Source organism: Chenopodium album, chromosome 15 (assembly GCF_948465745.1).
Source record: "Chenopodium album chromosome 15, dcCheAlbu1.1, whole genome shotgun sequence".
Classification (NCBI taxonomy): domain Eukaryota; kingdom Viridiplantae; phylum Streptophyta; class Magnoliopsida; order Caryophyllales; family Amaranthaceae; genus Chenopodium; species Chenopodium album.
Genome location: NC_137848.1, coordinates 27,219,224 through 27,243,708, shown reverse-complemented (window position 1 = coordinate 27,243,708; position 24,485 = coordinate 27,219,224). Strand labels below are relative to the sequence as shown.

At 35.5% G+C, this 24,485-nt stretch overlaps 2 protein-coding genes and 1 pseudogene across 3 annotated transcripts; 1 reads left to right on the top strand and 2 right to left on the bottom strand.

Annotated features, from left to right (window-relative positions):
- The first annotated feature begins 3,125 nt into the window (after positions 1-3,125).
- LOC145583063 (putative feruloyl esterase A) lies at positions 3,126-19,058 on the top strand (annotated as a pseudogene). The gene is made up of 11 exons (XR_014100021.1): positions 3,126-3,158; positions 7,090-7,159; positions 7,375-7,454; positions 9,197-9,262; positions 9,382-9,429; positions 9,523-9,590; positions 12,156-12,228; positions 12,365-12,526; positions 14,730-14,924; positions 15,639-15,727; positions 18,609-19,058. The product of XR_014100021.1 is annotated as a putative feruloyl esterase A (transcript).
- A 1,089-nt stretch (positions 19,059-20,147) lies between these two features.
- LOC145581017 (uncharacterized) lies at positions 20,148-20,585 on the bottom strand. The gene has a single exon (XM_081638092.1). The coding sequence runs from the start codon at positions 20,583-20,585 to the stop codon at positions 20,148-20,150; it is 438 nt and encodes a 145-aa protein (XP_081494218.1).
- A 3-nt stretch (positions 20,586-20,588) lies between these two features.
- Positions 20,589-24,175, bottom strand: LOC145581016 (uncharacterized). Its single transcript, XM_081638091.1, has 4 exons — positions 24,142-24,175; positions 21,350-22,284; positions 20,916-21,264; positions 20,589-20,758 (listed from the first exon to the last, which is right to left on the bottom strand). The coding sequence occupies exons 1-4, from the start codon at positions 24,173-24,175 to the stop codon at positions 20,589-20,591; spliced, it is 1,488 nt and encodes a 495-aa protein (XP_081494217.1).
- Between the last annotated feature and the right edge of the window lie 310 nt (positions 24,176-24,485).

Below are 24,485 nucleotides of genomic sequence, written 5' to 3'. Positions count from 1 at the left end.
ACGGGCTGACGGCACGTCAAAATAGACGACCAGGTCAGCAAAATCCAAACCGTTGTCCCGAAATCCCGAACAACAGGTGTCCTCCAAAAAAAAAAAAACGATAGTCGGCCTGCTGCGTCCGACTAACCTCAAGACCCAGAAGTGTCCAAATAGAGGAATTATAGGCGAATTGGACCAAGCGTCCAACCCAAGGGAGAAATCCCCAGATAAGACGGACGGTACTGTCCGTATACCAAAGCAATCCTTAAATTCTACAAATACTCGGACATGTCCGAACGAGTAGAAAATTAGAGGAGGCGACCCATAGAGTACAAGCCAACCCCCTTTGAGGGGCAAATGTTTGGGGCAAAATTACCCCAAAACGTGGACCAATCCCCTAGTGACACGTGGCCCAATCAAAGGACGACACGTGTCACTATAGGAAGATACCACGTATGCAAACCCTATTAAGAGCACCTGAAAAGAGAGAAAAAGGGTCTCCTTACATCAGGACACGTGTCCATACCTGATTGCGCCGCTAATAAGAAAACGTCATTCTAGGGTACTAACCCTAAAAAGCACAGATCCCCACCCCTATAAATACCCCAATCATTTATGATGGGAGGGGTGGATTATGACATAACATTTAATAGAGCATTAAAAACAGCTCCAACTTCTCTCTATAGCTTTTCCGATTTCAGGTTACTAACTTAACCGTCAGAGACGAATAATCCGTCACCGAAATATTCGTGTTTTGCAGGTGTTCGGGCCGTTTGTCAAGAGAACGTGACCAGCGTCCCGAGGAAATCACAAAATCACCCGAAACAGTATTGATTAAAATTTATTTGTATTACTGATTCTCTATTATTTTTGAATAAATTAAATATATTATAAATAACAAATGATTAAATGTTTAATTATTTAGAAGTTTATCAATAATAAACTCTATAGAACATTTTTATTTTAAAAAATCTATCTAAAATATATTCTATATGTCATAATAATTCCTTTTTATTGTTTACGTGGTTCGACATTTGACAAAAAAAAACCAAAATGGCAAGCGTGATACATGATAGGTAGGGGTGAAAGTTCGGTATTCGGTTTGGATTATACCCCAAATCGAATCCAAACCGAATTATTTCGGTTTCGGATTTTTGAAACCGAATCCAAACCGAATTTGGATTCAATCCAATCCAATCCAAACTGAAATAATTCGGTTTTGGATATTGAATCCAAACCGAACCGATTTTCTTTGGGCTGTTTTTTTGGGCCTTAAATTCTAGGCTGTTGTTGGACAAATAGTTTTGGGCCTTTTAAAGACCTAATTTTTGTACATGTTCCTGAACAAAACATAAATTTTAAGAAAAAGCTTCCACCACCATAATGTCATGAATTACAACACTTAAGTTTGTAAGCATACCAAATTTAGGAAACAACATAATAAAAAAAAAAGTTTGTCCTGCCAGAATAAAATTACAGACAGTCAAACACCACAATAGTCTTAAAAATAAAATGACAGTCCCTCAATCAAGCTAAAAATCAACAAGCAAAGACTAAAAACAGCAGCTTGGAAGATTGGCAGCAGCTTCATTCAAATCTGGCAGCAGCTTCTTCTTCTTAGCAGCCTACTCTTCAAGCATTCAATCAAGCTCAACCAAGTCTGGGTTGATTGGATCATTAATTGTCATATTCTTCAAGTCTAACATTCAAAAATTAAACAAGTTACATAATATATATGACATAATGAAAAACAAACATATGATAATTGTTGTTTTATATTACCTTCTTCAAGGTCTTCAACTTCCTGTAAACACTCTTCTACATTAGGAAATGGAGAAGAACGTAGCCAATTTTGAGCACAGTTGGTAGGCAATAGAAATTTGAATGGAATCACAAATTAAGTATTGCAATTTGCAAAAGAGTGAAACATATGAATCATTGCTGTCAAAATTAAAAGAAAATAAACCAATGCTATCAATTTCAACAGTCGCACATAATAGAACAAAAGAGCCAACAAAAAATAGAAAATTAATCATTATACTACAAAAATAAGGCTCATAAAATAATCAATCTATTAAAAATAACATAAGTACTCACCAATTTGAACATAACAGAACAAAACATCACCAATTTGAATGGAATCACAAATTAGGGATTGCAAAAAAGTGAAACATATGAATCAATTCGAACAAAATTTCCCAATTCGAACATAATAACCCAAAAATAGACCACCAATTTCCCAATTCGAACATAATAAATTAATAACCCAGAAATAGTTCACGCTCAAAATTCCCAATTCGAACATAATTCAAATTCCCAATTCAAAAAAACAAATGAAAGAGGAAAAGAGGAGTAAATAAAAAATCCTTACCTTTGAGTGACTGAGAGAGGTGGTGGCGGCCGTGGCGCGTCGCGAATTTGAGGGAGTACGAAGTCTACGAACACCAAATCTGAAGAAAGGAACTGAGATTCGAACAAGGAGACAATATATGGTGGCCGGAGTGAGATACGGTGGTGAGATACGGTGGCCGGAGTGAGGAAATGAAGGGTTTTGGTGAGGAAGTAGAGCTGTAGAGGCAGTGAGGCACTGAGGAATGAAGGTGGGCGAAAGTCAGAAAAATGAAGGAGGAAATTAGGGTTTGCTATATATATGTAGGGGAATTGGGCTGGGATTCTATGGGCTTTAAACATTTCGGTTTGGATTTCGGTTTTCGGTTTTTTAGGACCCAAAACCGAATACAAACCGAAATAATTCGGTTTCAGGTTTTTGGAACCGAATCCAAACCGAAACCGAAAAAAACCGAACCGAATTTCTAGTTCGGTTCGGTTTGGATCGGTTTTCGGTTTTTGTCCATACTACTTTCACCCCTAATGATAGGGCTCCGTTTTTACACTCAAGTTTAAGTTCATTGTACGGTTCAGATTCCAAATTCCTACCTAGATGCTTTCACGTACCTAAGGCACCATCAATTCAATTATACTATTTAATATTTTTAATCTCAAAGACGAAAACTCTATCGAGTCTCCTCGTTGAAATTACTTAAAACCCCATGCTTCTTAACATTTGCGATTACTCGATTAGCTCTATAATTCTTCCCAGATAATAGTATAATACAGACAAGCAGTATTACAGTAAGGGCAATCTCGTCAAGTCAAATAAAGAAACGTACAAAGAAAGGGTAAGGGTTGTCGGCATTCTTTTGTTCATTCATGCAAAAATTCTTGTGTGGACCTGGTCTACATTAATTATTAATGTGAACCAAAAGCCACATGTGCCAAAACTGGCAACCCCAACCCCAGCCCCTAATTTCTATGTCCTAGCCTGGAAAATTTTTGTCCCTTTCTCTCTCTACCTTCAATCTCCAGCCCAGATCGAAGAAAATCCGAAGAAGATGGTCGATCAAACATCGACAAATTGATCTCAATAGAGCAATTGTTATTTCAAATTAAGCAAGACGATATTACTGAAGGTAATACAAATCAAAACCCTAAAATATCAGTTAGATTTAATTTCTTCTAAAAGAAAGCAACATCTAAATTATTTTCCGAGAACATGCAATTAAAGACATCAAATAGGAGGAGGAAGATAATCTAGAATCAATTTCTAGAGGTAGAATTATATCACGTATCTACTAATTGCTTGTTGATAGATGAATTTATGCGATAAATATAGGTATGATTTTTGTAATTTGGTGATATAATTTTATTTGAATTCATCAAATATTTGAATTAGTGGGATACAATATGATTCCATGAAGTGATGTGAAATTATTTGCTAATTGCTAATTTAAAGTTAGTGGCCGAATAAGGTCACTAATTCACTATACTATGAGTTTAATTTGCAGATTTGGGAATAGATTAGTTTGGTTTTGATATTAACACTGCAAACTTGTTGGTGTTATTGTGTAGAATTATGCTTAATTTATGGCGTTGTTAAGTATTTCATGACTTAGGTGTGGTTGATTTTATTGGAGTCGTTAGAGGCAGCTGTGGTTCCTTCCCTGCTTTCCTTTTGGAAAACTAAGATAAAACTGTCATTTGCAGGAAGAGGGTTTAAGGGATGCATTACTCCATATCATATTCCTAGGCATGGGAATAGGCCTTGCTTGAATATTAAAACAAAAGTAGACACTAAAGCTACTGTATAGTGAAGATTTGATCTGATGATTATCAGTTTATCACATTGACTCAATAATATCTAGTTCATGGAGTAACCATGTGAAAATGAAAAGGTTACATATTACATGTGCTCGAAAATGGTCAAATATTTATACTTTTATGTACTCCATGTTTTGATGTTTGGTGACAAGCAAGGAACATCTATTCTAGCCTATTATAGGGATGGGGATAGACCTTGCTTGAATACTAAAATAATTGTAGACATTAAAGTTAGAGTGATGAATCTGATTATGATGCTCTGATGATGATTAGCATATTCACTCTATAATATCTGGTTCAAGTGTAACCATGTAAAAAATAAAAGGTGACATATTACATGTTCTCGAATAGAAAATGGTAAGATATCTATGCTTTTATGTATGTTTGATGACAAGCAGGGAACATCATGCATTGTTTTTTCAAAGTCATGTAGGATTGGAGAATTATATAATTGAAAACTATTTAAACCTGTCCAAGCCTATTAGCTCAAATGGCCGAGCACTGTGTCTTTTTTCGCACAGAAGATGTTGGTTCGAATCCTACATAGGCTGACATATAATGACCCTTTTTAGCAAATAGTTACCTTTTTCATAGTTATTTTTTCCCTACATATTGCAAGCCCTATAAACATATAGTTACCTTTTTCTTACATATAGTGACCCCTTTTTAGGTATAGTTATATTTTTTGGAATTACCGTATAACATATAGTGACTACTATAATCACCCATTTTTACACAATAGTGACCCCTATTTATCTATAGTCATCTTTTGTTTACACGTCACATTTTGTGACCCCTGTACACTTATAATTACCTTTATTTACATATAGTGACCCATTTTTAGATATAGGCATCTTGTTTTGTAATTATCGTATAATTACACATAGTGACTCCTACTTAAATATAATCACCCATATCAAACATATAGTGACCCCTATTTAAATAAAGCTACTTTTTATTTACCATATTTACAAATTACAATGACCAAAACACAACTCATCAATAATCATAGCAACACGCAAGCATTATTGTAGGCTATGTGGGACTTGAACCCACACCATGTACATTATTGTACATTGCTCTACCCTTTGAGCTAATAGCCTATATATATATATATATATATATATATATATATATATGGACAATCCTTTTATTTGTCCCTTGGTTTGCTTAAACCAAATATTGAAATAAAAGAGCATCTTGTTGACAAAAACATAAATAAGAAGAATATGACCATAGTCAGTGATCCCCTTAAAACAAACAAAGTAAATTAGTCATAGACAACATTAATTAATGCCACATTGTCTAGGGTGATAGATCACATTATTACAACTTGACTACATACCAAAGCAATGGAGTTTATATCCATCTCCTCACAAGATCAGTCATCAACTCATCATGGCTCATGCTGCTCAAGCGCTCAGCAGTATGGGAGTAACTCAATCCTACATTCAGAAGACAATAGACTTCCTAATCATGCATGTAAGAGTAATGTCATCGGTTGTGTTGATTTATTCAATACATCATGCCCTTTAGAATGCCCTTCACGACATTTTGAACCTCACGAGGCCCGATATCGTAGCTTTATCCACTCAAATATCTCTCCATGGTTAAGATGAATTACAATGTCTTTTGTGGCAGCCATTAGTATTAGATATACACATATAATAAGTAATGCCAAAAATATTAAACTTTATTCATATGCATAGTAACTCTTTTTGGAATCATAGTTGCTCTATTATACTTATAGAGTAAAGAATCACTTTAATAAAAAAGAATCGCAACATTTCACAAAATTAGGAACATAATAACATATGGTGATTTTTTTTACTACATGAGAGAAAAAGAGTGAGTTTGGGTTCCTTTGCACTTCCTTGATGTTAAGCAACACAGCAGATGAGCAGCAGCAACAAACAAGCAAGCTTGCCTAATCTCATCATAAACCACCACCCCCTTAATTAAATAACACCACCCTCACCTGCTTCCATTCAACCAATCCACCACACAATAGCATCAACAAAATCTTTAACCTCCTTCACGCAAGTCCCTAACTGGTACCACCAACAATTTCACCAGCAACAACTACAAATACCCGCTCAATAGCACACACTCCACATGGCTTCTAGCAGCAGCCCACTCGTCCCACTCCACCAACATCGTCGCACCAACCAGGCTCATAAACCACCACAATCTCGCCTCACTCGCCCAACTCAGCCACCACCACAACACCTACTGATAAACGAGGTCAAAACCCTAATAACCTAAATCAAATAGCTAATTTACAAAATAAATCAACGAAATTTTGTTTTAATTGTAATTAAACATAGATTGAACAAATTAGAACCCTAATTTGTTGATACGGGACAAAATTCAAGCAATAGAAATCCAAAATAAGTGTAAACAAATGCGAACAGATTTGTAATTCAAAAACCAAAGCAACGAAACAATTTAATCAACTTAATAAGTTCAAAAACAAAATCAAAAACCAGAAATTTACCAGAATTACCACGATTATTGTCTTCAACCTCACGATTTGCATTCGAAGGGCGAAGTTCTTAGAAGTTTTTGCAGAGCATTGAGGAGAGAGAAATTGGTTGAGAGAGAGAGAGTGAAAAGAAAGTAAAATAAAGTCTCTTCGCACGTGCGATCATTTGGTCCACAATAAACTTATTGTGGACCAGGTTTATTTAAGATTTTTTATCATTCATGACTTCAAAACTTTATCCAGAATTTTAATTACACGCAGAAAACGTCAATCCTCCCCCCAAATAAACAAAGGGTAAAGTTGTCGGCAATTTATTGTGAAAGAGGAATTATTTCATCCATTGTTAAAATTTTGAATTCGAGGAAATTGATGTTTGATGTAAGTATTGTTTGGCCCTAATTTTATTAAATGATTGCTTTTTGATTACTTGATTGAATTTGAAGAATTATTGTTGATGATGTGCGCAGATTATGGAGCGAAGTAGATTGTTAAGGATGTTGCTGTTCTTTTGTTTATTTGGTGTTTCTTTTGGCAGAGGTAATTCTCAATTTAGCTTTGGATTTTCACACTTTAATTCACATTTTTGAGCTCGTGTTTCTTGAATTTTATTTATTTATTTATTTGAAATTATTAGGTGAAGTATATTTATTTGTTTTGAATTCAAATATTTGCTTTGTTATTAATTTTATGAAATTTTGAATGTTTAACATAGTTGGACCTATTGATCTGATGAAGTTTCCTTTTGTTCATAGTGCTCAACCTTGAACACGGTGATAAATTCTCTGTCTACAATCACTCGCTTGCCAAAATTTTGGTGGAGTACAACGCGGCAGTAAGTATTCTACTACCTCCGTTTTTATTAGATGCATCACTCTTAAAATTACGGACCCTTAGGCGATTTTTGGAGATGTAAGAGATAGAGAGAAATAAAAAAGTGGACTCATGTGATATGAGAGAGATAGAGTGAATTTATTAACCAAAAAGGAAAATGATGCATCTAAATAGAAATCTAATATATTAAAAGGCGTTACTAATAACGTTTCTGTGCCACATAGACCACCCCATGGCACCTACTCCATCTCTCATTATGCCACATCATCACTACTCAATGACCCTGAATCATTATGCCACGTCACCCTATAAAAAGACGGTGATAAGGGGATTCGAACACCCAACCTCTTGTAAATAAGAAGGATGGTTATTTAACCATCTAAGCTAATTATCATTTATGTTATGAACATAAAAATAAATGTATATAATTGATAATCATAAGGTCTAATTAAAAAAAAAAAAAACAAAAAAAAAAAAACAAAACTTACATATCAAATACATATAATCACAAGGAATAATTAAAGTAGCAACTCGGTGCAAAGCCCGGGTTACACACTAGTTGATATATATTAAAAGAAACGGAGGAAGTATTTTATGACATACCTCGACCTGTAATGATGAAAATTTAAGTCTCTTTGCTATTTGTCTCTTGGTGCTGTTGAAAAAAATAGAATGGTAGTTGTTTTGATTAAAATAATGCTATTATGTCAATTAAAGAAACTAGTTTGAAGGGTATCTAAGTAAGTATAGAGTTTACCTGTGATTTCTGACACTGTTGCCATAGTTTAAATATCAGCCCGGGGTTTGAACTAGGCTGAGTGCATTCAAACTAGAAATGCAATCTGTGGTATCTTTTCACTCCAACACTCCAGCATTAATAGATCAATAAATGAGGAAGTCTTAATGGCTAACAATTAGACATTAAAAAAAATATCTAACAACCATTGATACTACTGAGAGTGTCTCTTATACTATTGGAAGCATATATAGTACTACTGATAATGTCTAGTAGTACTATTTTACCGCTCAATATTACTATCAAATTTGCCATTACTTATAAAATTGCCACTGTTAGACATTTGTCAATGTCTAACTGTTAATTAGGACTTCCTCATCAATGGATACTATTTTTGTTTCGTTATTGTAGATTGTTGTAGGTAATTTTTGGAGCAAGGCTTTCTTATATTTGCCCGTAGAAGCAGGTGCGCCAGCTGTATTTGGTTACGTTTGACTTTTGAGTGAAATATGGTTAATTTTTTCCCTTGCTAGAAATGGTATCAAGTTAAATTTATGGAATATGTAAAATAGTTAGGAAGATGAGGTATTGGTTGTCCAAAAGAGAAATAGATTTTTCAACCTCGTAACAGAAAAACATCCTGCAGTCTATCCAATATCTTTTGTTTTTAAGAACAGGTAAGTGGCTATATATGTACGGTTTTAGTAACAAGGTTGTGTTAATTTGTTGACTACTCTGACCTGATTACCTTTCCTATGCTTTGGTTTTTCTATATTTTATTCCAGATATATGTTCTGTAGCTTTTTTTTTTTTTTTTTTTTTTTTTTTTTTTTTTTTTTGGTTTTTGCAGTGGTAATGCTTTACTTGCAATATGTTTTTATTAGTAGTGTTGAAATTAATAAATTGGGTTTTGTGATGGAGTTGACATTGAGCTGATTTCGTAATGCTGTTGAGGTAGCATTTTAAGGGTAATCTGTAGACTGATTCTAATTTTCTGTTGTTCACAGGTGTACGAGTCAGACTTGACTGAACTATTTACCTGGACTTGCTCAAGATGTAATGGAATGACAAAGGTTCTTGACTTACTATTATTAAATTTCTGTTTACATGTTTTATTTTGTCAGAATATCTCTAATGGGCATTAAGTTTAGGTATGTATTTTTCTTAATTAGAAATCGTTTCCTGTTAATAGGGATTTGAAATCATAGAGCTTATTGTTGATGTCCAGCATTGCTTGCAGGTGCGTAATCACATCTTTATCTATCCTATATGCTTCATAGAGTTTTTATCAGTTCCTAACTTCTATGTTATATCATTATTCTGTCTATTGCAGGCATATGTTGGGGTTGCTAAGGATCTGAATGCTATTATTGTTGCATTTAGAGGAACCCAGGAACACAGGTTACTTTTTTTTTTTTTTTTTCAGAACTTTTTCTTTTTGAAATTGATACTTTTAAGGTTGGTTATTAGTCTTATTACGTAGAAAGTTATAATATCTAGCTAAATGGTTGGTTATAAGAAAGCTTTACATATTTGCGATATTATAAGAAACTAACATATCTTAATACAAAATACTTTCGAAAAATGTATATAAGAATTCTATCATATGCTTCCCACAAGTTCAGGCCAGGCCCCAGCCTTTGATTTTAGGTTTAGACAAACCTGAGATTGCCCAAGTTATGTGAACTTAGTATAGCTTGTTACCGTCTGTTAGACATTAAACAAGGCTTGTGACACGTTGATGGTGCATAACTAGGTAAGTAATGTTGGCTATTCCACAAGGTTACATTTTTATAGTGATCGTGGTGGTTCCAAGGTCCAACATCATCTTGTTCTAAATTCCTTCTTTTGTTTGATAAGGAACTGTGATTTTCAAAAATACCTGCTCTGTGGGCAGCAATATCTCTCTGATGTAGCTATGAATCTTTGGTGTTAAAGGCTGTCCACAGTTTGGCTGATACCACATAATAACTTCCATCCTGCCTTGTTCTGTCTGAATATCAAGACATTTAGATGCCCCAAAAAACTTGGGCAATATGAGTTTGCCTAACAACTAGCTACCTAATAGTTCTCTATTGCAGTTTTTTGCTGTTATCACTAAGGTGAATATCATGAATGGATCTAGGTTAAACCTAATAGAATCTTTGATAAGCTGCATCTTTCTAACCTGTGATGAGAACCAGGGGGTCTATATCATCCTAGCCTTTATGTGTTTGATTGTTCATTTTTTATTTTTCATTTTTTGTTTCTGTTTATTTTTTATTTATTTAGTTTAGTTTTTTATTATCTTTTTTTTTGTAAAACTTTTTCATGAGAGATTTTTATGCTTTTCGGATGATGATGGCATCCCACAAAGATTTAAGGTGTTTTTTTTGGTTCAAAATAAGAAAGTATGGGAGGTTCCAATTGCATATTCTTGGCTTTTACCTGGAAATTTGTAGATTAATTGCAACAAAGGGAGATCAGAGTTGCTCTATAGATGTGTAGGTGGTTTAGTGGTTTATAAACTTAGACATGCAATATCCTAACTTCGATATCATGAAGTATGCATAGAATGGAGACTTATTTATTTATTTTTTATTTTGATACACATGTATTGATTGTTTCTTGTCCAGTACCTTGGATTGAATTGCATGGCCAATTCAAAGCGGGGTATGAGACTTAGAATCTGTTAATTTACTTTCTTTGACACCCTTTTCCCAGTTAAAATAAAAGGTACTAGTCTTGTTAAGTTGTAACATATCAACTGGTCAAGTACTAGTCCTGATATACGCAATATATTTAAAGATTACCAATGCAATAGTATAATCTTTTAATGAAGATCAACTTTATCATGTCCTGGGATGGCAACTATATTAGCATATTCACTTAGGTTATGGCTCAGCTGAATACATCAATGGAATGTCTCCTTTTTGTGCCTTCACTGCCTAAACAGGTTCTCTGACACTCTTCTTGTGTGTCAAAAAGGTGTGAGTTTATCATTAGTGTTAAACTTGTCAATCACGTCATGAAATCATGATTTACGAAATAGTGTTACAGACAAACCTACTAGTATTATCCTTAAATCATATGTTTGTAGATCAATTTTGTTATTATACCTTTGGGTGGCACCTTTCCTAGCATAGTATTGAAATTTACAGTGTAGGACATATCAAAGATAGCTTCAATTTCTTACAAGTCCCTATTAAATGTCACTAGGACTAGAAAGCTTGATGTCATCAGTGATTCAGTGGTGGTGCTGAGCTTTTGTACCATTGAGATAGAACTTTTTGCAGTTGGAACTGCCAACTTGTGAAATTTATGCTTGTGACTTTTGTCAACGCTCCTCAATGCCATTCCACTTTTACAAATAATCCAAATAGCCTCTCTGTTTGGCCTGTGAATAAAAACTGATGCATTCAGTGCCTGATCGGTTTGACCTGTTCCTGATAAACGTGACAAATATTTCATTTGCTGCTGATTTATTAGTTTCTTGTATAGTTCAAATTTTAGTTGATTTGCAACATGGTTAATTTGTAATGCAGGTCTGGAAAACATTACATACCAGTTACTTAAGACTGATTGGGAGCACACTTCATTACATATGATAATAATGTAAAATTTTAATCTGCCTGAATAGTCTCACTTCACATTCTGAAGATCCGAGTCTATTGTTTTGATGATTTTCTGATTTTCTTAGATCTTTAGGCAGCCTTTTGTCCTTCGTTTGACAAATTTCATGCTGTCATGCGAGCTTAATTTCCTCTGTTTCAGCTTCTGAAACAGGTGAAACCAGTTACATTATTTGTGATGGATAATAAACTATCAAAATCACATTAAGCACCTGATCTGCTACATTTTTCTGCTCCTTCAATGCCTCCCACTTACAGATTGTTTTGGGTGCCTTATCACGGTTGTATTATGTCTGATTGTCTAGTATTCTTTGCTTTCACATGCTACTTGCTTGACATTTAACCTCTTCTACAGCATCCAGAATTGGGTTGAAGATCTGTATTGGAAACAGCTTGATTTAAATTATCCTGACAAGCCCGATGCAATGGTAGGTGTCCTATCACTGTTCTGTTCAGTGGTCTGACTGGTCACTATCATAAAGCTTTTTGTTGGCCATATGACCTCCAGGTCAGCGTGGGACGATGAAAGACTTCACAGCTCTCCTTTCTGATTAAATCTTGCAGGTTCACCATGGATTCTATAATGCCTACCATAACACCACACTTCGCCCTGGAGTTGTTGATGCTGTTAAACGAACAATACAAATGTTTGGAGAAATGGACCTTATTGTAATAGGGCATTCAATGGGTGGTGCTATGGCTGCCATTTGTGCACTTGACCTCACGGTAATCATTGTTAGATACTTAATTTTTTATTTTATTTTATCTTCAAGTTTATTTTCTGCTGTTGCAGGGGTAATAGCTTTAGTTATGTGTGTGTAATATGTTGTTTGCTTGATAAGGGATCCTAAGATCCATATACTATGGTAATCTGTAGTTCAGTGTCTTTTTGGCCATGTGATATTGGAAAAGTCTATTTTTAGCTATGAATACTTTCTCTTTACCTTGCTAGTTTTCACAATAGTGTTTTACACAAACTTAAGGCTACAAGAAATGGGGGTAAGGCATGTGAGAATTTTGTACTACCTTCGTTTCTTATTATTTGCAACAAAGGGGTATTATTTGTGAGGTAGTATATCTAAAATGGATCAGTGGAGCACTTGGCTTTCTTGGGAGAGAGACGATAAATATCCTTACTCTTGTGAAAGGGTTTGCTCTATGATGAAGAGCTTTATGCACACGAGGGCATTTTTCTAAATGAAATAGGTGTTTATTAACCCTTGAAGGAAATGTAAAAATCTATATGGGAGCATTAAGGAAGTGTGGGAAATATAATGGATGGAGGAATTAATTTATTACTCTTAGGTCTATAATCAGGTGTGAGCAGACAGCGCTGCGAAAGTTATTCAATGTTTCTCATTTCTCAATTTATTTAGAAAATTTGAGAAAAAACCGCCTTCTAGAAGTGGATTTATGTCAGAAACCACCATGGAAAAAATATTGCCATGTTAAAAACGCAAGTATTTCTCCCTTCCTCTGTTTTTGTTTCTGTGATTTGTGGAGAAATTTTGTTCTGAGTCAAACATGGGTGCAAGACTGAGTTTTGAATGAGTTGCTTGGTTCCTTTGGAGGGAAGAGAATATGAAAGAGAGGGTGGGGGGGGGGGACGGTGAAAAGGGATGTATATACAATATAATTTATGGTTTAATGGGAGAGAAGGAGCGTTAGAGGAGTGTATGTCAGAAAAGAGAAGAATAGCAATGGAAAGGAATGGAGGAAATTAAGATAAGGAGAAGAGCAGAGAGTCTCATAGGATGATCAAGAAACATGTGAGCAAGAATGGTTTTGAACAAGTTCTTACCATGGAAGAATGAAGATGAGCAGAGGAGCTGATGAGTAAATGTCAGATATGTTACATTGGAGAACTTAATGATGAGGAGAAGAATAGTTGTAGTGCAGAGAGAATGGAAAATGAAGGGAATAGAGGATTAAAAAAAAAAAAAAGAAAAAAAAAGAAGAGAAAAGGGAGCTAAGTGGGTCACGTGCATCCCAGGTGGGTGGTCAACATCAGAAAGTGGAGTCCAATGTCAATTCCAGCCTATTGTTTGATTTGACAAAAAGAATTCACAAATAGGATTTTTCCAATATTTATTTATATAAGGAAATTTATGACAAAAACCCACTTTTAAAACGTGGTTCCTCACAAATTTGCCTTTTACTTACTGCTGAATTTTCTTCTCCTGGGATATTCTAATCCAGTTTTTCAACATGGTTATCTTTGTAAATTCCTGCACTATATTTTTTATATAATATTTTGCCTTTTATTGTATTATGGACTAATCATGGATTTTTGGGACTTAAGGCTTTGTTGTTGTGTTTATCATGAGAGCTTATTCGAACTGTCATACCCATGTACCCAGTTATGTTATCTTCCTTTTAGTTTACATGTACTCCTTCCATCCCATAATATAGTGCCTATATTCCTTTTTGGGTATCCCAAAATGTTGTGTTTGTTTTCCAATATTTTTTCAAAAAATTTTACATACTTATAACCTTCTTCATTTTTTTACCTTTCTCATATGAAATCCCTGACATATCCCCAATTTTTCTTGTCATTAAAACTCATTAGTTACTTTTTTTTTTTTTTTTAATTTTTTTTTTAATCTTTCTCGTATAAAATGACCTATATTTAAAGCTTCATTAATGGTCGTTATTTACTTTTTACCTTTCCAATAAATAATGCCCCTATATTTGAGAATGAGAAATGGACACTATATTATGGGAACTATTGTGGTTGTGTGTGGACACAAGGTGAAACTTTCTCCATATGGCATAGTAAAGCATTTTGCTGACTTGGTTTTGTGTTTCTAGCTGTATTTTAGTTTGCTATCAGGCTTTTTGCTGTTGACGTTGTCCCCTATCTCCCATTTCTACTTTGTTTTGCTGTACTTTGTGTCTCATGATATATTGACAAATCATGTATATCCAGGTACATCACGGAATAAAAAATGTTCATGTTACAACCTTTGGGCAACCACGGATTGGAAATGCAGCTTTTGCTTCTTACTACAGCCAATTTGTCCCAAACACAATTCGTGTCACTCATGAGCATGATATGGTGCCTCATTTGCCGCCTTATTATCCTTATTTCCGTCAGAAGTCATATCATCATTTTCCTAGAGAGGTATGATGTAATTTTATTTCTTGAAGTTCTCCTGGTGCAGGCATGTATGATCTGTGGTCTACCCCTTCCACGATTCATTTAGTTTGGACATTTTGCATTGTTATCTGATGGAAGTAACAGTGTTTTGATATCGCAGTGATTTACTAATTTCTTTGGAATGAATTTATTTTTATGTGTAGTGCAACATATTCTGTGAGATCAATGATGCCATTATAGTTACTGCGCATTTATTGCACTTGGAAATTCTTAGAGATCTGTAATGGAGGTGTTCACTAATCTTACCCTGTATACCTCATTAGGCTTTGCTTAATTGAATGATGCCATCTGTTCAACACTCAACCTGTAGCAGGGTTATAACTATAGTTATTGAGTGTTCCTGACATTCTTGTTGTCAGGGGGTTGTTGGATTGCTATATATCTCCACTGTCTTTGAACTAGTAGGTTATTAAGCTAGCTTTGGTGCAAAGCTTCATTTAGTACCTTTTCAATGGAGAATTCTAGGAGTTCTTAGTCATTTCTGTTGTCAGCCACCTTAAGGCTCTAAGTAAATGCAACTTGCTCTCGACTCTGTGGGTTAACTATGGTTATCTTCAATGTTGCTGACTATTGGTTTATCAAAAGCATGAACAAAACCTCTAGCCGTGAAATAATGTCTTTATTGTTTCTCTTGCTCTTTTCTTGTCAATTGCAAAATTAATTATTCTCAAATTTCAGGTATGGCTGTATAATATTGGATTTGGAAGTTTAGTCTACACTGTTGAGAAGATCTGAGATCTTTCTGGTGAAGATCCATCTTGTAGCAGGTAAGTAGCGTAACATTGTTGGTGTATTTTTATTATTGGTTGGAAACTTTGTTGAATGAACGAATTCCCTAGGAAGATTCCTGTATATGTTCTGAACATATGTAGTTTAAGATATATCCACTGTAGAGAAAATTAGTCAGTATCCAGATGGTTGAGTTGAAAGAGAGTAGTTTCACATATCGTAACTGTGAATTGGTACTCTTTTTCAACAGGAACTTCCTTAATTATTCCACTTATCCATCCTATTTAGAGTAGGATTCAAGCTAATTCATCAATCATCACTCAATTAAGAGAATATAAGACAAAAGACAGCTTTGATAGCATTTCAAAGCACCCAATGTGTTCCTATTCTACTCATTGATTAAAGACAAAAAGTGCTTTGTAGAAATGGAAAAAATATTCCTGTCTAGAGTTTTGGACTTGATTACTTTTCTTTCAATGATAGTTAAACTCAAAGCTAATCTAGGGACCATTCTGGAAGCAAGCTTCAAATAATGTACCCTTTATAGCTTTTTCCTTGCTTTAGTAACTATTTTGTTCTCAGCTAATGTGGTAAAGGGTTGTTTTCTCTTGAAAGTGTTGGTACTAATAAGCTAGAATTAGTTAAGCAAGTATTTAATTCACACCAGAATCCAAGCTACTAGATGAAAGATCCCTTGGTTGAATAACATTCCCTCTGTCACAAATTATCTTCTTAGTCGGTCATATTAAGGAATTTTGTAGGGTGGGGTGAATATATAAGAGAAAGAGAGTTGGTCAAAGTTTCCACATCACATAATTTAAGTGGGAAAATTTTCCTTTTTAAGTAGCTTGAAGATTTTTTATGGACATCCTAAAAAGTAATAAAAAAAGATTATTCGTGGGGAACAAATGGACCATTATTATGGGTTTAAAGTTGTCTTTTTTTTTTTTTTTTTTTTTTTTTTTTTTTTTTTTTTTTCACTGATTGATCCATTGAAGCAAGTTCCTGAAGCACATATATGAAAACTCATGATCATATTTACATACTAATAGCTGGCTCAGTTTGCTATTCTAGGAGAAATAAATGTAGTAGATTCAGGTGGCAACTTGCATGCATGGCTATCTCATTATCCCGTTGATTTTGTTTAGAAAAAACTAAAATCATTGAGGCTACTGTAGGGTTTACCTTTTATCTTTCTTGTGGTGCTAATTTGGTAGTATATGGGTAACACTTCACTTATATCAAGATGGCTGACCTGCGGTTCTACTCGAGTAGCACTTTGAGAAGACTTTTGGCTTTTTTTTTATGTACCTATTTTTTTTTTTTTTTTTTTAAAAAAAATTTATTTATTATTATTTTATTATATTCCCTCCATCCCTATTTTTTTTTCCCGTTGCCAATATTTAAGTAACACTTTAAAAACTTTGACATAAATTGCTCTTTATTTATGAGAGATAATATAGTCATGTGGGATTATGCTGGCTTCATCTCATTGTATGCTTTATTAATACTTGTGTCAAGTTTATAAATTTTACGCGTCTTGAAAATCGTGAAAAGTAAAGGGGGTAAATTAAATAGGGTGGATGGAGTAGTAATTACTACCGCTGTTGCATTTAATTGCAACAAATGTCTTGGCTTATTGTCCTAGGCAAAATCTTTTATGGGGTGATTAATAAAGTTAGGGGCATGTGATTAAGAAAAGTGGGAGAAAGAAAGTGGAGACCAACTTTTTAAGTTAGAGGCATGTGAATATGTGATTATGAAAAGTAGGGGAGAGAAAGTGGGGGACCAAATTTTAGGTAGGGGCATGTGAGTAATAAAGTAGGAGAGAAAATTTTAAGCGGAGATATTTTACCTAAAAATGAAAGAAAAAAGTAGTTGCAAATAATATGTAACATCCATTTTTTGAATATGATGCACATAATATGAAACGGATAGTAGTATAATTAATTTATATAAGAAGAGACGCCTTCACTTTTTGCGAAATCAGCTGTAAATACTTTAGATCCTTTGCTATATTAAACATGCCATCCAATATTTTCTTCATCCAGCTTCTTAGGCAACCTCTATGTCCACATATGTCCAAAAGCTCCCAGTTCATTCTTCTGTAGGTCTGTAGGTTATCGTCAATTTTCTACGTAGACGATTGTTTATGAGTGGTGATATATAATGATGCTCTCTTGCAACAATCTCTTGCATTATTTAATTCCTCCTCTAGTTTACTGCTTCATGTGGAGATCCAACATTAATATGGTAAGTCATCTATTCCTCAATAACCTCCACCTTCCTTACTGGTGCATTCTCCGTTGACGTCTTACATGCTTTGACCATGTTAGCTGATTTCCTTATCTTTTCCTCATTATTAGAAACTCCAAACTTTCCTTTGAGGCTTTGAATATGCATGCCTATTTTAACATGCGCATTTGTACTACATCCATCTTGTTACTAATTTCTTAACTGCCCAACATTTTGAACCGTATAACCCCGGGTTAATATATTTTTATCTTTGAACTTGGAAGCATTCAATGGTTACAGTTTGAAGCTTGCATTATACGATGGATTTTCAATATAAATATATCAATATTAAGCTGCCTCTTTTGTCACTTTTTCAATGAAACTAAAAGTGATCCACCTATATTCTGAATTCTTCTCTGTTACTCAGAAAAATTAGGAAATCTATTTGCTAAGTATAATTCTTCTCTGTTACCCAATTTGCTGAATTACATTTACTGAGAAATTATCTGCGTAAATCTTGGTTGTACCTTCTTGACCTGTTGTTGGAACTTGGAACTCTTATTCTATCTGTACTTTACAAGAAACTATGCAATATTGAACTTGATCCAGGATCTTTTTATCATATAACACTTGTACTTTGTGCTTGTTATATTGCATCTCATTTTGCTTTTCTGGGCATTTCAGGTCAGTTATGGGGAATAGTGTATTGGATCACCTGGTCTATTATGGTGTCAATTTAGCGGCTGAGACATGGAATTCCTGCAGAATTGTGTCTGGTCCTCATCTTCTGAGGTACACAACTACAGATCACGCTGGAAATATTATCTTGTCCAAGCGACCTGGGTCTACTGTTTACCTTAGAGATGGAGTGTCAGGCAATGGGGCTAGTGTTTTATAATAGTTCTGGGTTTTAGGTCTCCTTGTAGGAATACTCTTGGTCCCTTTATCTTCTTAGCTTTGGAAGAGAGGGAAGGAGGAGGGGGGAACCAAATCCTGCCGAAAGTTGCAGTGGATCTGTATATATGGCTATATGCAGTGTTGTATATAGTGTATTGTGTAAATAATGCTTGGTAATTGTGAATTTAAATTCGTGCTACTTAAATGGATGAATTATTTGCACATTTCAGGTTCCTATGTCCAAGATGTGTTTATAGCATGTCACAATAGCTATGTTAGTATGATTCTAAATCAATTTCTTCCATTGTGACATCATTTGATTTTTTTTTTTTTTTTTTTTTTTTGACATCAGCAGAATCCTAAATTAATCATAAACTAAACGGAAATTTCACCATATACCACTGAGTTAAAGCTTAATTCACCGTATATCACCAAAAACTTTCTAATACACCAAATTACCACTCAGTTACTGTACATTAACATAAAATGCCTTTTTTGCTAACTGTCGTTAGTCAGCCGTTTGGGGTAATTCACCATATACCATTTATTTTAAAAGTTTTTTTTACCATATACCATTAGTTTAAAATTATTTCACCATTTACCCATTTTTTTGTAATGGTAATATTTTTCAAAAAAATAGCCGTTGAACACTAATAACGGCTAGTTTGTTTGTTATATAAATGGAGTGTTTGAGGGATTCACGTATCAAGTCACACTTCCAAAAGCATTTCCAAAGATGTCCACACACTCGAGATCATCATCAATGCCTAACAAAGCTTGTTGTGATAGGAAGTTTGCAATAAGGAGCTCAGATTCGGCAAAAAATCCACAACGGTTGTACTATAAGTGTGATGTATGATGGTGCAAGGGTTATGTGGAGCAAAATGTCGTATCGGGTTACGATAATCAAAGCAGGGGAGGGATAGACACGCAATTGTATGGAGGTGAGAGCTTGTTGAAGCAAGAGTTGAAGGAGCTCAAGAGAAGAGTAGCAAGACAACAAAAGATAGTTAGTAGACATAGCAATTAAAATAGGAGTACTTATATTTTTGGTTATTGTATTTGTAGCGTTGAAATGATTATTGTAAACAAAGTTTCATTGCTAAAAGTAATATGCATTTGAATTGTTAGCTTTTGTTTTCAAAAAAATATGCCTACATGATTGTGCAATGGTTGTAGTACATTTCCCTGAAATGTAATAAACAAGTTTGTTCCAAAACAACCAAGTACTTAACACTTTGTCCAAAAAAAACTTGACACTTAACACATAAGTTTTAAAAGTTTTCCCCAAAAAATTATACAACATTTCTGGCAGCTTCAAGGATTCTAACTGTCAGCCTTTCTCTTCTTCCCCCTTCCTTTGCCTTGCTGTGAACTGGATGCTGCATTTTCTGCCTGTCTTGCTGCTTCCTTTCTTGCCTTACAGGTTAAGGCATTGTGTCCCAACTCCTTGCAAAGACTGGATTTGTTGTTCTTGTGCCTCTTTCCTTTTCTTGCTTCATGAGGTGCTCTCCTTCTCTGCTTAGCTGGTCTGCCTACAGCTCTTTTGACAGTTGGTGGTGCTATTTCAGGCACATCAAGTGCTGGCCAGTGACTTAGATCAGACATGGGATGGATGTGGTCTCCATAAGTGAGCTTGTAAGCAGCCCCCTTGAAGTATGGTGACACAAAATCTATGGCTTGAAGTCTTTGGCTGTAAATGACCCTTAGACCATGCTTGCATGGTATCCCTGACCCTTGCCACTTCCCACACCCACAGGTCATAGTCTAAAGTGTGACAGGGAACTTCACATGCCCATCCCTGACCTCAAACTCTCCACCACCAATTGCTGTCACATGACACAACCTGGACTCCTCACTTCTTGTCTCCAAAACCCCTTTAGCATACTCTGTTAGCTCATTAGGATCCATATCAATTGCTGTGTCAAACCTAGAACCTATCCTTTTCATGCACCAATTCCTTACAGCTGGTTTAAGTCCAAAAAAAAAAAAAAAAAAAAAACAAAACCAACACAAAGAAATCACCAAATATTAGAACCTGTTCCTTACTCAAGTACCAATTGTATCCATATCAAATAAAGGGTCAGATGTTACTTTCCAGTAAAGTCAAGACATGCAAATCTCTCTTGTCTTTTGTACATGAGTTGAATGACTCAACAAAGTTTATTGTGTTATGATCACAACAAACTGTTCTGTCAAACTTGTTCCTACTCCACTGCTCTTCAATGTCTGTAAGGTATTGAAATGCTTTTGCATCATACTTCTGTACCTTTGACATTGCTTTGTCATACACATATGCATTGTATGCATTGGCTGCAATCCAAAAGAGTTTATGGAACTCTGTCCCACTCCATCCAGCAGTCTTGCAGTTAGAGTACAAATGCTGACAGCATACCCTCCTAGTTGCTCTTGGGAACACCTCAAAAAGGGCTGATTCAACACCCTTCAACATACAACACAAAATTAGTTATTGGAAATTAACATAACAAACAAAAAGATCAGTTTTTTTAAATAAGCAAGAAACTAACCCTCATCCTGTCACTTATAAAAGTCCAGTCATCCCTTTGAGATCCATACTGGGCAAATAGGACCCTTAGGTTTCTGAAGAAGTAAGTCTTGCTATCTATACTCTCTGTATTAACCAGACCATAAGCTATTACCAAAATCTCATTATTACCATCAATTGCAACTGCAGTGAGCATGATTCCTTTGTAATAGCCACTGAGATGTGCACCATCAATCCCTATAATGGGTCTGCAACCACCCAAGAAGCCTTTCACATGAGCTGCAAAAGAGATGAAACATGCCTTGAACTTGTCACCATTAACCCCACTATCAGTCCAGGTGATGAGAGCATATAAGCAAGGATTTGTGGCCTTAATCATCTCAGCATATTTTGGTAAGAGAGCATAAGACTGGGTAAAACCACCATGTATTTTCTCCCTGGCTAAACACTTCACTTTGTAAAACAATCTGAGCTTCACTTGGATCCTATACCTTTCCAGGCACATTCTTTGTAGTGATTCAACAAGAATTTTCGGGTTTGCCTCCAAGTCTTGCATCAAATGCCTACAGAGCCATGTTGAAGAGAACATAGGGTTCTCTTCCAGCCTCCCACAAGTTGTATGTTCCCCTTCTAGCTTCTTTATTGCCCAGCTGTCTTTATCAACAAGAACTATTACATGAATCCTCCAGTTGGAGTCATTGATCAGACACTTTGCAGTATATCTTTGATTGTCAGCATAGTCAACTGTCACAGCAAAGCCTTCTTGTATGCAAAAATCTCTGAAGACCTCATGAAATTGTTGTTTGTTTTCAAATATTAACCAAGGTACAAGTTGAATTGACCCAAATGGTAAGTTAGACCACACCTTGCCATTTTTGTAGAGCTTGTCTAACACATGAGACCCATACAGGTAATCTTCAAATGTCTTCTCTGGTATATTATCAACTAGGTCTTCCTCTTCCACAATATAGTGTTCATCAAGGTTCACATGTTACTCTAGACACGTGTTGCATAATGATTGCTTAGGAATTTTTGTTTTAATTTTTCAAATTTTGAATAAAATGTTTTTTTTAACAAAAAAAAAAAAAAAAAAAATTAATTGCAAAAAAATAAACCTCCCTTTCCGTACCGTCAGTTTGCTCAATCCTTTCCCCCTTCCCATCCCCATTTCAATTGCCTTCTCCTGCTCCTCTACATAGTGCCACCAGCACCAATCCCCTCCCTTCCCGTTTCCCACAGCGATTGGAATGAGGGATTTTCTATTGGTTTTGGTGTTGTTGTTGGTGATAGGAATGGTGTCCTTCGAACAAGTGTATTTTATTTCGATAGAGGGTTCGGAGCTATTGGAAATCTATTTATTCAGTAATTTTAAGTGATCGGAATGCCTAGGTGGAGGCCGCTTCCGATCAGTAACATTAATGCATAATTAATATTACAGCTTAATCTTGATTGAACCCTTCGGGTCACACCGAAGCAACTAACGATCCGATACGACGAATTAATCCGAAAGGAAGTAATGAGTCACTCGAGTATTGTGAACAAAGGCGTCGGATTCCGAGCTTAGAGCGTCGGAACCGAATCTTAAAAGTCGAGCCAAATTTAGGAATTGGCGAGACGGGAAAATGTTTCAAGTAACAAGTAAAAACTCTAGCCACGTGAAAGGCTAGGGCAGCGCGCCACGTTGGCAGCCACCAAGTGGCAGCGCGCCACGTTGGCAGTGCCATGTGGCAAAGGTCCGCGGACCCAGGTGACGGGTCATGGACGCGGGCCGAAAGGTGGCGGCCCAACCGAACCCATCTTGGGGCTCAAGGTTGGGTGCCACATGGTTAGTTCACAATGGATGTGAGTTGCCTTGGGGAGCAAGTGAGGAAGAAGTCCTCACCTAACCATGTGACACTTGTTACTTAGTTATTCCTTGGTTTATTTAACTAGGAATTGAATTCAACATTCTTTCCATGTGGGATCTTTTTGTGAAAAGTCCCACATTGTAAGATGAGTGGAATTCACAAGGAAGCACTCCTTATAAATAGCTAAGGCATACCTTGGGATTGTTCACTTGAGTAAGAGCTCAATTAGGCATCTCTACTTGAGAGAAAACCTATAAGCTCATTAATTACTTGGGTAGTCTTTTTGGTCGGACTTGGCTAACCTCCAAGTAGTAGACCGGTCGGGTCGAGTTGTGGGTGGACTTCGTTGGAGGTCCTCGCCATTTTTGAGGCTCGGCTTTTCTCAAGTAAGAGCTCCATCCGGTTGATCGAAGCACGCTACAAGGGTAATTTAGTCTTTTCTCTATTCTTGTTATTTATGCATTTTGTTATATTAATTGTGAGTTTGTTCTTGGGCTCGGGTTTTATTTCCGCGGTGAGTCGGACTCATCGAAACCCAACAGTTGGGAGTATGTGTTGGTGGTGGAAAGATATTAATAGGGGAATTTGTTGAGGGTTGGGGTGAGGGTTTTTCCATTTTGAGCTCCTGGTGGAACGGTGGGGTGGGTGTTTCAACCGGGCCGGTGGTGGTACGGTGGAATTCGTCAGGGGTTGTTGAGGGGTATGGGTGCAGCTGGTGGATTTTAGTGCCGGTGGTAGGTGACTGGGTGGTGGTGAGGGCTAGGGAATTGGCTGGGCTGGTGGGTGGAGGGTGGGGGTGACGATTGTGATGGCTGGGCGGTGATGGGATAGGCTGAATGGCTAATGATTGTTTTTTTTTAAATAATATTAATTTTTTATAAAAAAATTGTAAAAAAAAATTAAATTGACCAATCATATGAGGACACGTGTCACAATGAACCTATCAAATAGGTTATTAATCGGTTACGTCCTATTTTGAGCATATCCATGTCAAAGGCCATTTTATATCGGAATAATCAAAAGGTTATTTTATTTTTGGAAGACTGCTGAAAGGTCATTTTATTCCTGACAATTTTTCCTAATATTCATCATAAAAAAGGTACCACTGAAAAAAATTTAATATATTACTTTGTTGCATATACAGGTGGAAAAAAAAAACAAATATCATAAATTATATTTGTGTTAAATTAATGTTCTCTCAAAAAAAAAAAATGTTTTCCTAAAAAAGGTTGTCATACTCTAATAAAAAAATTACGTAGATATGATATATATATAAAGACATAACCTTTATTAACATGGATTTTTTAATCA

What these genes read in the sequence shown, in the direction of transcription:
- LOC145581017 (XM_081638092.1), bottom strand. Translation starts at nt 20,585, where the DNA reads ATGACCTGTGGGTGTGGGAAGTGGCAAGGGTCAGGGATACCATGCAAG.
- LOC145581016 (XM_081638091.1), bottom strand. Translation starts at nt 24,175, where the DNA reads ATGGCCTTTGACATGGATATGCTCAAAATAGGAC. An exon ending in GGATATGCTCAAAATAGGAC is followed by an intron (nt 22,285 to 24,141) that starts GTAACCGATTAA and finishes ATATTGTGGAAG; the next exon opens with AGGAAGACCTAGTTGATAAT. An exon ending in TTATAAGTGACAGGATGAGG is followed by an intron (nt 21,265 to 21,349) that starts GTTAGTTTCTTG and finishes TGTATGTTGAAG; the next exon opens with GGTGTTGAATCAGCCCTTTT.